This window comes from Myxine glutinosa, chromosome 12 (assembly GCF_964187855.1).
Source record: "Myxine glutinosa chromosome 12, kmMyxGlut1.1, whole genome shotgun sequence".
NCBI classification, from domain to species: Eukaryota; Metazoa; Chordata; class Myxini; order Myxiniformes; family Myxinidae; genus Myxine; species Myxine glutinosa.
Window position 1 is genome coordinate 62,291,956 of NC_136272.1, and position 12,278 is coordinate 62,304,233.

Below are 12,278 nucleotides of genomic sequence, written 5' to 3' on the forward strand. Positions count from 1 at the left end.
CCTACACCTTATTTGATTGACACAACGCAGATTCAACTATTGGAAACATGGCCTTATCTATACACATACTAATGAAATAACTGAAGTCCTATGGTGACCTACATGTTGTTTGTGGCCTACCTATGGGGTGCAACCTTTAACCCTTTAATGATGTCATATTTACAAGTGTGGGTTCTCAAAACCGCAACAATATGTATTGTGATGCCTATTAGTGCATTCGAATGATGGCCGTTATGTATTCTCCCTTAGATGCTGTTTGAGATTGATTCAGATTAAACCTGGATCAAGAAAGCGGTTGTGAGATTGATTTTACAACAAGGACCTCTATTTATTCCAAAACTCTTTACAAATTCAAGTTTCATGAAAAACATAGGCAGGAGTATTCTTCTGATAAACAATTTTACAACAAGGGTGATCTCCCCATATCACACATGGCAATGAAATGTAGACGACAGCAAAGATTGAGTAAAAATTGATGTTCAAACTGACATGAAAAGATGCAATCTGAGCATAACCAAAAATGGACAAGAAAAACAAATAAATCAGATAGAAAAGAAAATTCCGAAACACTGGTCACAATCAAAATATTCAAATGCTTTCTCCTTCCTGGTTCACTGAACACCTTGCCTCCTGCTGAGGATCGCTTTCAAGGGGGGCACGTACAACCCAGTATGGGTAATGATATGTAAATTTAACAAACCATTGTCAGCAAAATTCTTCCCACCGTCAGAGCACTTTTTATGCGAGCACTCCAGCATGGGTTGCACGTTGGAAGTTCAAGCTCCGTTTAGAAATAAAATCCTTGTCACAAATAGAACATTTGTAAGGACGCTCTCCTTGGTTGTTATCTCAATCGGCGGGTTTTAAGAGGTGGGAGGCAGTTCTCCCGGAACTCAAAATCTCCACCTCCTTTTTCGGGAAAGGATTATTATTCATGAACCAGTTTGTGAAACTTCATTCTCATAGCTTTATCCAAGGGCTCATTTTAGAATCCTCACTGAACCTCTGACAGCCTCCACCTGTCGTTTGTTTGCTGTGATATGCCCCGGAATGCTTTTTAAGTGCTCAGTTGGGGTTTTCTTGATCATCCGGATTCCCTGTTGCTCTGACTATCATTGGTACAATTTCAGGTTTCTTCAATTTCGAAATCCTCTTAACCTCATTTTTCATATCCTGGTATTTCAGATTTCAGCGCTCATGTATGGATCCTCATATGCATTTTCAAATTTACTTTGTGAGAGAAGCCTTTATCACATAACGAGCATTTGTGGGGTCGCTCTCCTGTATGGATACTCATATGTAATTTCAAACCGCCTTTTCCAGAGAAACCTTTATCACATATCGAGCATTTGTGAGGTCGCTCTCCTGCATGGATCTTCATATGTCTATTCAAATTGCTTTTTGTCAAGAAACCTTTATCACATATCGAGCATTTGTGGGGTCGCTCTCCTGTATGGATCATCATGTGTAATTTCAAACCGCCTTTTCCAGAAAAACCTTTATCACATATCGAGCATTTGAGTGGTCGCTCTCCTGCATGGATCTTCATATGTCTATTCAAATTGCTTTTTGTGAAGAAACCTTTATCACATATCGAGCATTTGTGCGGTCGCTCTCCTGTATGGATCCTCATATGTAATTTCAAATGGCCTTTTTGAGACAAACCTTTATCACATATCGAGCATTTGTAAGGTCGCCCTCCTGTATGGATCCACATATGTGATTTCAAATGGCCTTTTTGAGAGAAATTTTTATCACATATCGAGCATTTGTAAGGTCGCTCTCCTGTATGGATCTTCATATGTAATTTCAAATAGCCTTTTTGAGAGAAGCCTTTTGCACATATCGAGCATTTGTAAGGTCGCTCTCCTGTATGGATCCACATATGTGATTTCAAATGGCCTTTTTGAGAGGAAGCTTTATCACATATCGAGCATTTGTAAGGTCGCTCTCCTGTATGGATCTTCACATGTAATTTAAAATGGCTTTTATGAGAGAAACTTTTATCACATATTGAGCATTTGTAAGGTCGCCCTCCTGTATGGATCCTCATATGCATTTTCAAATTTACTTTGTGAGAGAAGCCTTTATCACATAACGAGCATTTGTGGGGTCGCTCTCCTGTATGGATACTCATATGTAATTTCAAACCGCCTTTTCCAGAGAAACCTTTATCACATATCGAGCATTTGTGAGGTCGCTCTCCTGCATGGATCTTCATATGTCTATTCAAATTGCTTTTTGTCAAGAAACCTTTATCACATATCGAGCATTTGTGGGGTCGCTCTCCTGTATGGATCATCATGTGTAATTTCAAACCGCCTTTTCCAGAAAAACCTTTATCACATATCGAGCATTTGAGTGGTCGCTCTCCTGCATGGATCTTCATATGTCTATTCAAATTGCTTTTTGTGAAGAAACCTTTATCACATATCGAGCATTTGTGCGGTCGCTCTCCTGTATGGATCCTCATATGTAATTTCAAATGGCCTTTTTGAGACAAACCTTTATCACATATCGAGCATTTGTAAGGTCGCCCTCCTGTATGGATCCACATATGTGATTTCAAATGGCCTTTTTGAGAGAAATTTTTATCACATATCGAGCATTTGTAAGGTCGCTCTCCTGTATGGATCTTCATATGTAATTTCAAATAGCCTTTTTGAGAGAAGCCTTTCGCACATATCGAGCATTTGTAAGGTCGCTCTCCTGTATGGATCCACATATGTGATTTCAAATGGCCTTTTTGAGAGGAAGCTTTATCACATATCGAGCATTTGTAAGGTCGCTCTCCTGTATGGATCTTCACATGTAATTTAAAATGGCTTTTATGAGAGAAACTTTTATCACATATTGAGCATTTGTAAGGTCGCCCTCCTGTATGGATCCACATATGTGATTTCAAATGGCCTTTTTGAGAGAAATTTTTATCACATATCGAGCATTTGTAAGGTCGCTCTCCTGTATGGATCTTCATATGTAATTTCAAATAGCCTTTTTGAGAGAAGCCTTTCGCACATATCGAGCATTTGTAAGGTCGCTCTCCTGTATGGATCCTCATATGTGATTTCAAATGGCCTTTTCGAGAGAAACCTTTATCACAGGCAGAGAGAGCACTTGTGGGGGCATTTTCCAGTGTGGATCCTCATGTGTATTTTGATGCTACTCGTTGAAGCAAAATACATTTTGCACACATTACACTTATAACGTATTCGCCTTTCCACAACCTTTTTGTGTTTGTTTAATTTAATATTAATCTTGGTGTTGCGAGGCCCAGGCATGCACTTGCATTTTATAGGAAGTGAGTCTTGATTTCGTGATTGTTTCTTCAAAAAAGGCTTCTTCCTCACTGTCAAGCTGCGACTGGACCTTATTTGTCCCATAGTACTTCTGGTTTGTTCTACAGAAACAAAGAACACAGTATTTTTTTTTTTCAAAATCAAAATGTAAAATATTTAACAGATTTTAGAAAATTATATATTTTCTCAACACAAAAGATTGTGCATTAATTTTTTACATTTCCACTTAGCAGTTGCAAAACAGGAAGCACTTCTGTTTAAACTTTAAAGATTGCTAAAAGTTAAAGGAAAAGATTGTTTTTAAGAAAAATTCCGGATATTAAGTGCTATTGAAGCAGTCTTCTACATCTCTCAAAAATATCGCGCACTTTTCTTCTTCACACCGCAAGAGCCAATCATGTCGTTCGGGGCATGACCTGAGGGCTCTTTCTCCATCCCCCCCCCCCCCCCCATTTCTCCGCCTCTTGTGGGTGGGCTCAGTTTCTGGGAACATGCTTGACTTTCTGCCAGCAGGGTTGTTATCATTTAAAGGTTGCTTTCATGGCCGGCCATGGTAATTGTATTTTTAAGGGATGGCAGAAACGTAAGGTAAAGACTACAAAGGGCAATCACACACTGGAGAACACTAGCCTTCAACCCTAATGATAATTTGCACAGCACCACCACCCATGTGGTGAACAATCAAACAACTTTAAGCTACAGTTCCCCTACTTAAGTACATCGAGATTTCTCCTCCACGATTTCTCCCCTAACCCTACAGTGATGACCGGTTTCCTCCGCCTTCCCACTTTTGATACAACCCCACTTTCATTGGACATGCTTTGATAGAACCCTCCTTGGATACAACCCCACTACGTACACAAACACACGCACACACACATACACGCCCCCCTACACACATCCCCACCCTCCCCCCCTCCCCACACACACATCCCAACCCCCACCACACACGCATATCCCCACATACACACACAAACACACACACAACACCCTAACCTCCCCCCACCCACACAGACATACACACACACACATCCCCATACACACACACACATCCTCACATACACCCCCCCCCCCAACACACACACGCACACACACACATATATATATATATATATATATATATATATATATATACACACACACACACACACACACACACACACGCACACACACAAAATCCTGTCTCCTGCTATGCAGAGGAAGGACTAATTTTATCATCCACATCTAGATCTTCACCAAAATCTAAGCAATACGTCCTCGTCACACACGTGACCTGTCCACCAAGTTTCCTCAGAATGCATCCATAATGTTTTGAGATATCCTGCTCACAGACAAACACACAGGGGTGAAAACATAACCTCCATCTACCTTTAGTGGCAGAGGTAAAACTAAAAAATAAATCACAGAACATAAAGGTTACATCTTGACATTCTACGTTGAATTTAAAAAATACGTCACGTACCAGACTTGGGTGTGAATCCATCATCCTGAAATTGGAGAATGCGGGAATCACGGAGCCCGATTCCACAGAAACCAGAAACGTTGGCCCGGTGCACGTTTTGGGATCCGAAAATCTTTCCACAGAAACTGGAAAGTTCCCGAATAACATTCTCTAAGTTGACAAAAACACTTCCCAAAAGAGAGGAACCTGCAATCTGGACATGTTGCGTCTTCGAAAAAGAGTCCATAAATGTACAGAAGTCAGCATACATCGCAAATTGTAATTTCTCTTTGGAGAGAGAAAGGAGCTCGGTCCGTAATGGAAACGACTCAGTGCAAGCTCGAAGAACCTTCTCATTGTCAACTCCAAGTTTATCCATCACTGCTTGGGCTGTTTCTGCTCTCAGGCCTTGGGACTTGAGCCACTCCAAGAAGTTCTCCATTTCACCGATGACCTGCCAAGGATACAATGTTTATGTTAATCACAGAAAAGTTATACATGTTATTGTCTTTACTCACTTTGGAATGTTTTGTGAGTTATTATCTCATCCAATTTGATCACGTGTCTAGATATAACGGTAAACGTATCCACCTTGAACACCGCATTTACACGAACAGTTTACCTAAGAGACACCCACACTCACCTCTGAGCTGTGAACCATTTTATTAATTATTATCAACTTAATCAGCTATAATTTACCTCAGACGAAAAGAGTATCGATCGAGTTTATTAATTATTACCTCAGTATAATCAGCCCTCATTACCTCAATCTTGATCATCCGTGTAAATCATCCAGTTCTTTCACGTTCGACTCGAGTCCATCAATGTGTTAACTATGAAATTAAACACAATCAGTCATGGTGATTTCCCGCTCATCAACGCGATTAGCTGAGCCCATCGACCCAGCACGGATCTCAATGAGGGTCTGACGGAACAAGTGTTACAAATCAACCTTAGAAAAGGAAGATCTCTTGGAACAGATTTTCAAATGGATAAAGATGGAATATGATACGTTTGATGCTCCAGTTCAGAGATCCGACACTTTATTCTTCTTCTTCAGTCTCCATATTCGACGCCATGTTTCATGTTTGACGAAATGAACGAACGTGTGAATCCAATATGGCTCCTTCTTTCCCCCTCATTGTACATTTCTCATGTTCAAACATTTCCCCTCAGCAAACACAATAATTCTACATTTATCATTAATAACTTGATAATTCCTAAACCCCGTCACGAGTACAGGTACGTTACCTCAGCTGATGAAATTTGAGACATCTGCAGCGACAAGATACGTCCAAGCTAAAAGGGAGGAGCTTAATCGTGTGACGTCATGAAAAAACGCGTTGACGCAGCCCCGCAGAACGAGAGTGTAATGCTAGTGTAGGCTGGTATGTCATTTCGTGCTTTTTTTTTGTTAAAAGCAAAATTCCACTTGATTCCTTGTCTTTGGGGTGTCACATGTTCGAAAAAATAGGTTGTTAATTTTTTTAAACGGATTAAGGCTGTCAAATCCAAGATGGCCGCCAAAATATATAAGTTCCATTAAAACTGGTATTCTGAACACAGTATGAGGTCCAAATTAATGATAATACCCATAATTTCAATACCAAGGAAATCAAAATCAAAATCCAAGATGGCCGCCACTTCTTAAATAACCACAGTACAAAAACTTAATGTTCTTGATAACACAAATTGTGAATGATGAAATAGGTCCATTTTGGTGGTAATGCCCACATAAGTAATGCTAGGCCGTTGGGGAAACATGTTACTGATTCGTTGAAATCGGTGGATGCCAGCCATAGTGAGAAATAGTGAGAAAATCCAATATGGCTACCACTGTTTTACACAAAGGTCCACATTGCTATAACAATGATAGCGTAATGTAATTTCCTGTTTGACCATATTTAAATATTCCTGTCTCACAATCATCCGTTTTACCTTACAAGTCCTCGTGTTCATCTCCCACAATGTTCTGAGCTGATTGTTCATTGTTGCTACAGCCGTAGTTCAAACAGCTACAGACCTCTGTGCATGGGAGTTTATTGCTGCGGCAACTACAGGAGTTTCCTTTGCATCCTGATTTGCAGCCACATTTTACCAGCTTAGTCACGGCCTCTGGTGCTGGAGGGTTCAAACACATCACCAGAAGAAATCTATTTTCCTCTGACTTCCATCCGTAGTCAGTGGGAGAAGGAAGCGACGGTTGACTTTTGCATGCCTGCATCCATATCATTGCAATATAATGTGCTCGCAGAATGTGTGGTGTCAATGATCCAGAGGTTGGAGGCAGACTCTCTCCCTCGGCCTGTCGATTTGCGTACAAGAACCATCGTAGTGCATTTACTTTGGTGTGTGTTTTGGATCTGTACAACAAGCAAACGAACCTTTCCAGTTGGTCAATTGCGTTTGGAGAGGGTGTAGCAGCAGATTTGCCAAGTGAAGCAAGTGAATCCAGTATATATCATCGCAGGACATGAACACCTTCATACACCAGTCCTTTGTCCTGCCAGCGAACCTGCCACACATATCTGATCCTGTGAAAGAATGAAACCCGAGAATAGCTGAGGCGCGGTTAACTCCTAACTTTTCAAAGATAGGTTTGACTGCAATTTTCCTATTCAGTTTTCCTTTTCCGGTAAGGAAATACGTCTCAGCAGGTAGCTGTGGATACATGTGGATCATCAGCAAGAAGACATCGGTATCTGGAGAGTCTATTACAAGTTCTACATCGCCGTTAACTGTTAGGGCATGGAGCAAGAGTAACGTATCCGCTTCTTCATGACCGTGTTTTACCAATTCATCAGGCACACTTACATTGCCTTTTGTCTCAGTGCCGAAGGTTACCATGAACTTCTTCAATTTGTTAGCAGAGCTGTTGCTGTGATCCAGAGTCTATGCAGCTAAATACTCTACAAGTTCTGCCTTGGTTTTGACACTTGAAAGGAAGTCCTTCAAGGAAATATTCTGGATCAGTGTACTATCTTGGATGTGATAGTAGGTCCAGTTTCCCTTTGTTCTCTTTTTTCTCATTTGCTCTTTCAGAGAACTTTCGACGTATCTGTCAAATACCAGTCTTACTTCGTCATAGTTAGCTGCAATCCTGATAAGCTTTTCAAGAAATAACATGGCAAAATCACTGCATGTTTTCATTTTGTCTGTCTTGGAGATGGAGTTAACGAGGGCCATGCCATCTATGACTACAACTTTAAATTTCTCAGACATGTCGGACATGTCAGTTGAAGCTTCTTGCTCAGGCTGCGCTTCTTGTACTTCAGGCGCCTCGGCTTGGGGTGGTACTTCAGTTTGGGAGTTTTCACTCAATACTTGGTCGCCAGAAACACTCGGTATGGCATTAGCTGGATCGCTTGTGGCTTCTGTTGGGCTAGGTTGCTCCTTGGTAACTAGCGCTTCAAGATGATGAAGGACCTTAGCCTTGTCATATGCTAGGAGAAGTGACCCATCCGAAGCGAAAAGGGCACGTGGAACAATTCCAAATTCATACTTCCCAATACAGTCCTTTAGATCAAGGTCTGGACGGCTTCTTGATGCTACTATAAACCTCTGTAGGAGTCCTCGTTCTTCTTTGACTTTAATGAGTTTGTCACCTGCTTTCACTTTCTTCACTGTGTTGGCACTTTTGAAAGTGCCTATGTTCTTTCTCTTCATTGGATCCCACACTGAAAGTTTTCCTTCTGTAAGGCGTTCTTTGACAAATGTCTGGAACAACTGTTGTCCGATGGCATCGCGGTCTACTATGTCCTTTGTTACCTTTTCATCAATTACTTTCTTGGTAAGAAGGTTACACAGGTCACTGTCATCGGTTACGAATGGGTCTCCATGAACAACAAATACCTCTGTCAATCTAGCAGAATTTCTCATTACTCGGGTGGACTTTCCCCCTGTGATCTCGTGGTGTTGGTCTCTGGTATCAGCACCTTCCATGCCATATTCTCTTTGAAACTCCTCTACTAGATTAGACAAGTCAGGTGCAATCAGGAAGAAACGGTCTAGAGCTCTCTCAATTTGGGTTATTCCAGTAATGCCTCCAATGACCTTGAGTTTGCAGTTCTCCTGCTCAATTCCGTGATCTGGACCTATTGAAGTGAATGCAGCAATCCCCTTCGTCACACAGAAATTTCCTTTGAGGAGTTCTGCCCAGACATCTGGAAAAACTTGTTCTGTTTGCTGCATTGTTGACAGGTACAAAGGGAGCAAACGTGCGTAGTTCACGTGGTCGTGAGCAAAGAAGTACTTGATAAGAGCTTCAGTGCTTTCCATATGCAGCAGCAGGTCCCGTTGTCTGGTAGCTCTAATATACTGAAGGATAGTTTCAAACTGCCTCAAGTAGTTACGGATGTAGTGTTGAATTGGTGCTGGATTGCTTTCAAACTGTCCCAACTTTGTGAGGATATCTCTAGATTCGAACATGGTCATGGTTTCTCTGACGGCATCTCTGAGGTTTTGACGGTTGCCTGTGTTCATGCTGATATCTTTCTGATATGCTTTTTCCAAATCAATGGACGCTTCACTTAGGAACACTTTCTCTTCTGGTGCTTTTGTTAGGAACCTGTCAAAGTAGAGATGGTATAGAGCAAGCAATGTTACAGTATGTGCTTCTAGGGACCTGTAGAGATGTTTTCCATTTAGGATTTGCGTTACGCTTGTTGGAGAATATAGTCCAGCTTCCACCCAAGCCTGGTCAATGCCGCTTCCTTCTGCCATATTGAAATTGAATTTGAATTTGACTGCCATATTGAAATTAATTGTTTTTGAATTCCTTGGTATTGAAATTATGGGTATTATCATTAATTTGGACCTCATACTGTGTTCAGAATACCAGTTTTCATGGCATTTATATATTTTGGCGGCCATCTTGGATTTGACACCCTTAATCCGTTTTAAAAAATTAACAACCTATTTTTTCGAACATGTGACACCCCAAAGACAAGGAATCAAGTGGAATTTTGCTTTTAACAAAAAAAAAACACGACAGCCATTTTTAAGACATAGCAGCCTACACTATGCACCCAACAGTCGAAGGACGAGTCCATGGATTTGAAGAGGGAGGGGTGCACCAAACCCGAGCCGTAGATAGAGACAGCTCTGCACCCCAGTCCCTGCTCCTTTCTGTCCGAATTATTTCACAATGATTTGTTTTTGGTCAGAATTGAAAACATGAGCTGAGCTGTCCTTTTATTACGTATCAAAATAATGCAAACTAAAGTGATGAAATGTAATCAACTTTATTAAGTAGGCCCAAATGGTTCGCAGAGTGAGCAGCCGGGAGAATGTACATGTCTGTGTGTACAACGTGTGTACATGTAGCCTAATGTTTGTTTTTGTATGTCACATGATTTTGTCACTATATTCACTCCAGTCGCCGGTATATAATCATCCAAGTAACTAGTCAGGTTCACTATGTTAACAAATATAATTTCTTTCAAAATTTTGGGATTAGCAAACCTGTACATTTTTGGAATCTTCAGAGCATGGAGAATCTGAAGATCAATGTTGGCATTTGCACAGACACCTGCATGGCCGCCATTTTGGATTTTGAAAATGGCCGCCATAAAATACATATTTTGCGCGATCTCGGCTTCTAGTCAACCTAGAGACTTAATTAAATATGCTAATCCTATGTTTTCTGGGTCAAGGAATCCAATAAAGGCCTCAAAACAGTGCTCAGGATTATAGAAAAGCAACAAACAAAGGTAATTGAAAACCATTGTCTTTATATTTGTGATATAACTGTATTACATAATACATGATATTGCAAGTCCTTTGAAGTTATAGGTTGTTATAGGAAGTTATAGGTAGTATCAGATTGAACTATAAGTCCTATACACAGGATCTTCGAGGTCTATACCGTTCAGGAATATGCTTTTACACATCTTCATCACTGTCCTGAGTGTCATTTTCGCAAAGGTGTTTACGCAAATGTAAACATTACGTTTTGGATTCCTCATGCTCTGAATATTCCAAAAATGTGTAGTTTTGCTAATCTACCAAAATTTTGAACGAAAAAACATAGTGAACCTGACTAAACCGGTTGTTATAGATTGTCATTCCAAATCCTCCTCCATACTATAAGCCCGAGAGCCTGGATCTTTTCCCCTCCCCCCATAGTTAAACAACAACAACATCAGCGTCATAGGTTATATATATATCCGCATAGATATATATATATAACACGAGATGTCGCGCGACACCTCCCCGGATACATGGAACAGTCCGCCATCTTGGGGAGGTCCTTCAAAGCTGACGCGCTGGTGCAGTTAAAAGCAGCGAAATGCCGCAATTTTGTGCAGCGTACGGCTGTACAAATACACGTACATTGGAGTCAAAGGACAAATAGTGCGGGAGCCCAGAAACATTTGTTTCACATCTCGAGTACAAAAGGTTTGAGGCCTGGAATATATGCATCTATGATAGGAGACCCCAAAAAGGCAATTCTTAAGTTCTGCAATTCTGCACAGCAACCAGGGGGCGCCACCAAAGACCCCTAAATGTGACTCTTAATTCACAATTTGAGTACATCTTTCAAACTTGTCTTAAAATGTTCTCTATAGGAGTGGAAATCAGAATTCCCAATTCTTAAGTTTTCAATTTGTGTATTAGGTCGCTTAAGAACGACCTAATTAATGCTAATTAACGCTAATTAGCATTTTTAATTCACAATTTGAGTACATCCATGAAACATATGGCAATGTATTCCTTAGGTCATCCTAAATCAAGATCAGTCATTCTTAAGTATCCATTTCATGTATTAACCCACTTAAGAATGCACACTGACAAAAAGGAGAAACATAGATTGTATACAAACACAATGTTTTATTTTTTTATAAACTACACAAAAATGTACTTAGTATGCATGAATTATGCTTCAAAATCAGATCATAGTAAGTCATGTAGTAAATTGGCGTCCTGGTTCTACCGCCCATCAACAATTAAATCTCAAATCTCGGAACAAAAAACAATTTTTAATGTTAATTTTATAAAAATTAATACCTAATGTCTAACTTTTACTCTATTAGCGATATTGCTGTTTTATCTCTGACTATCGCTTATAAACTATTTAACATGTTTAAGCTAATTACCCTGAACTAAAAACAAATTTTAATGTATGTAAAAACTCAACTAACTATATCAACGAAAAATTATTGAATTTATCTCAAACATCAACATGATTGTATATATGTTGTTTTATCCAACATTCCTAACATTATTTTGCTTAAAATTTCAAAAACATTACAAATTCCCTGTCAGGATGCTTTGGATATGTACCGTACTGAATATAATCGTATGAACAGGTTTGGTCGATTGTAAACCTACACATCACCATCATCACCATCTCCTTCAACGTCCTCTTCATCATAAGATGACTGCGCTAGGACCTCATCATCGTCAGCATCAGCTAATTCTTCATCATCTGGAACGAGCGACTCCGGAAGTTGGTCTCCCTCAAACCAGATGGGTTTATATTGATCTCCCACTAGTTCCCATCCGTCATCCTCTGATGGGTGTTGCTGGATGATTGG

General features: G+C 40.2%; 1 protein-coding gene across 3 annotated transcripts in view; it reads right to left on the bottom strand.

Annotated features, from left to right (window-relative positions):
- Window positions 1–307: 307 nt before the first annotated feature.
- LOC144888538 (uncharacterized) overlaps window positions 308–12,278 on the bottom strand; it is an 80,031-nt gene continuing 68,060 nt past the window's right edge. For all 3 annotated transcript variants that reach the window (XM_078766878.1, XM_078766880.1, XM_078766879.1), the window contains 3 exons: window positions 4,762–5,194; window positions 2,533–3,400; window positions 308–2,028 (listed from right to left, as the gene is read on the bottom strand). In XM_078766878.1, the coding sequence (XP_078623004.1) occupies window positions 1,196–2,028; window positions 2,533–3,061 (1,362 nt within the window). In that variant the 5' untranslated portion in view covers window positions 3,062–3,400; window positions 4,762–5,194 and the 3' untranslated portion in view covers window positions 308–1,195. The remainder of the gene's footprint in view (window positions 2,029–2,532; window positions 3,401–4,761; window positions 5,195–12,278) is intronic.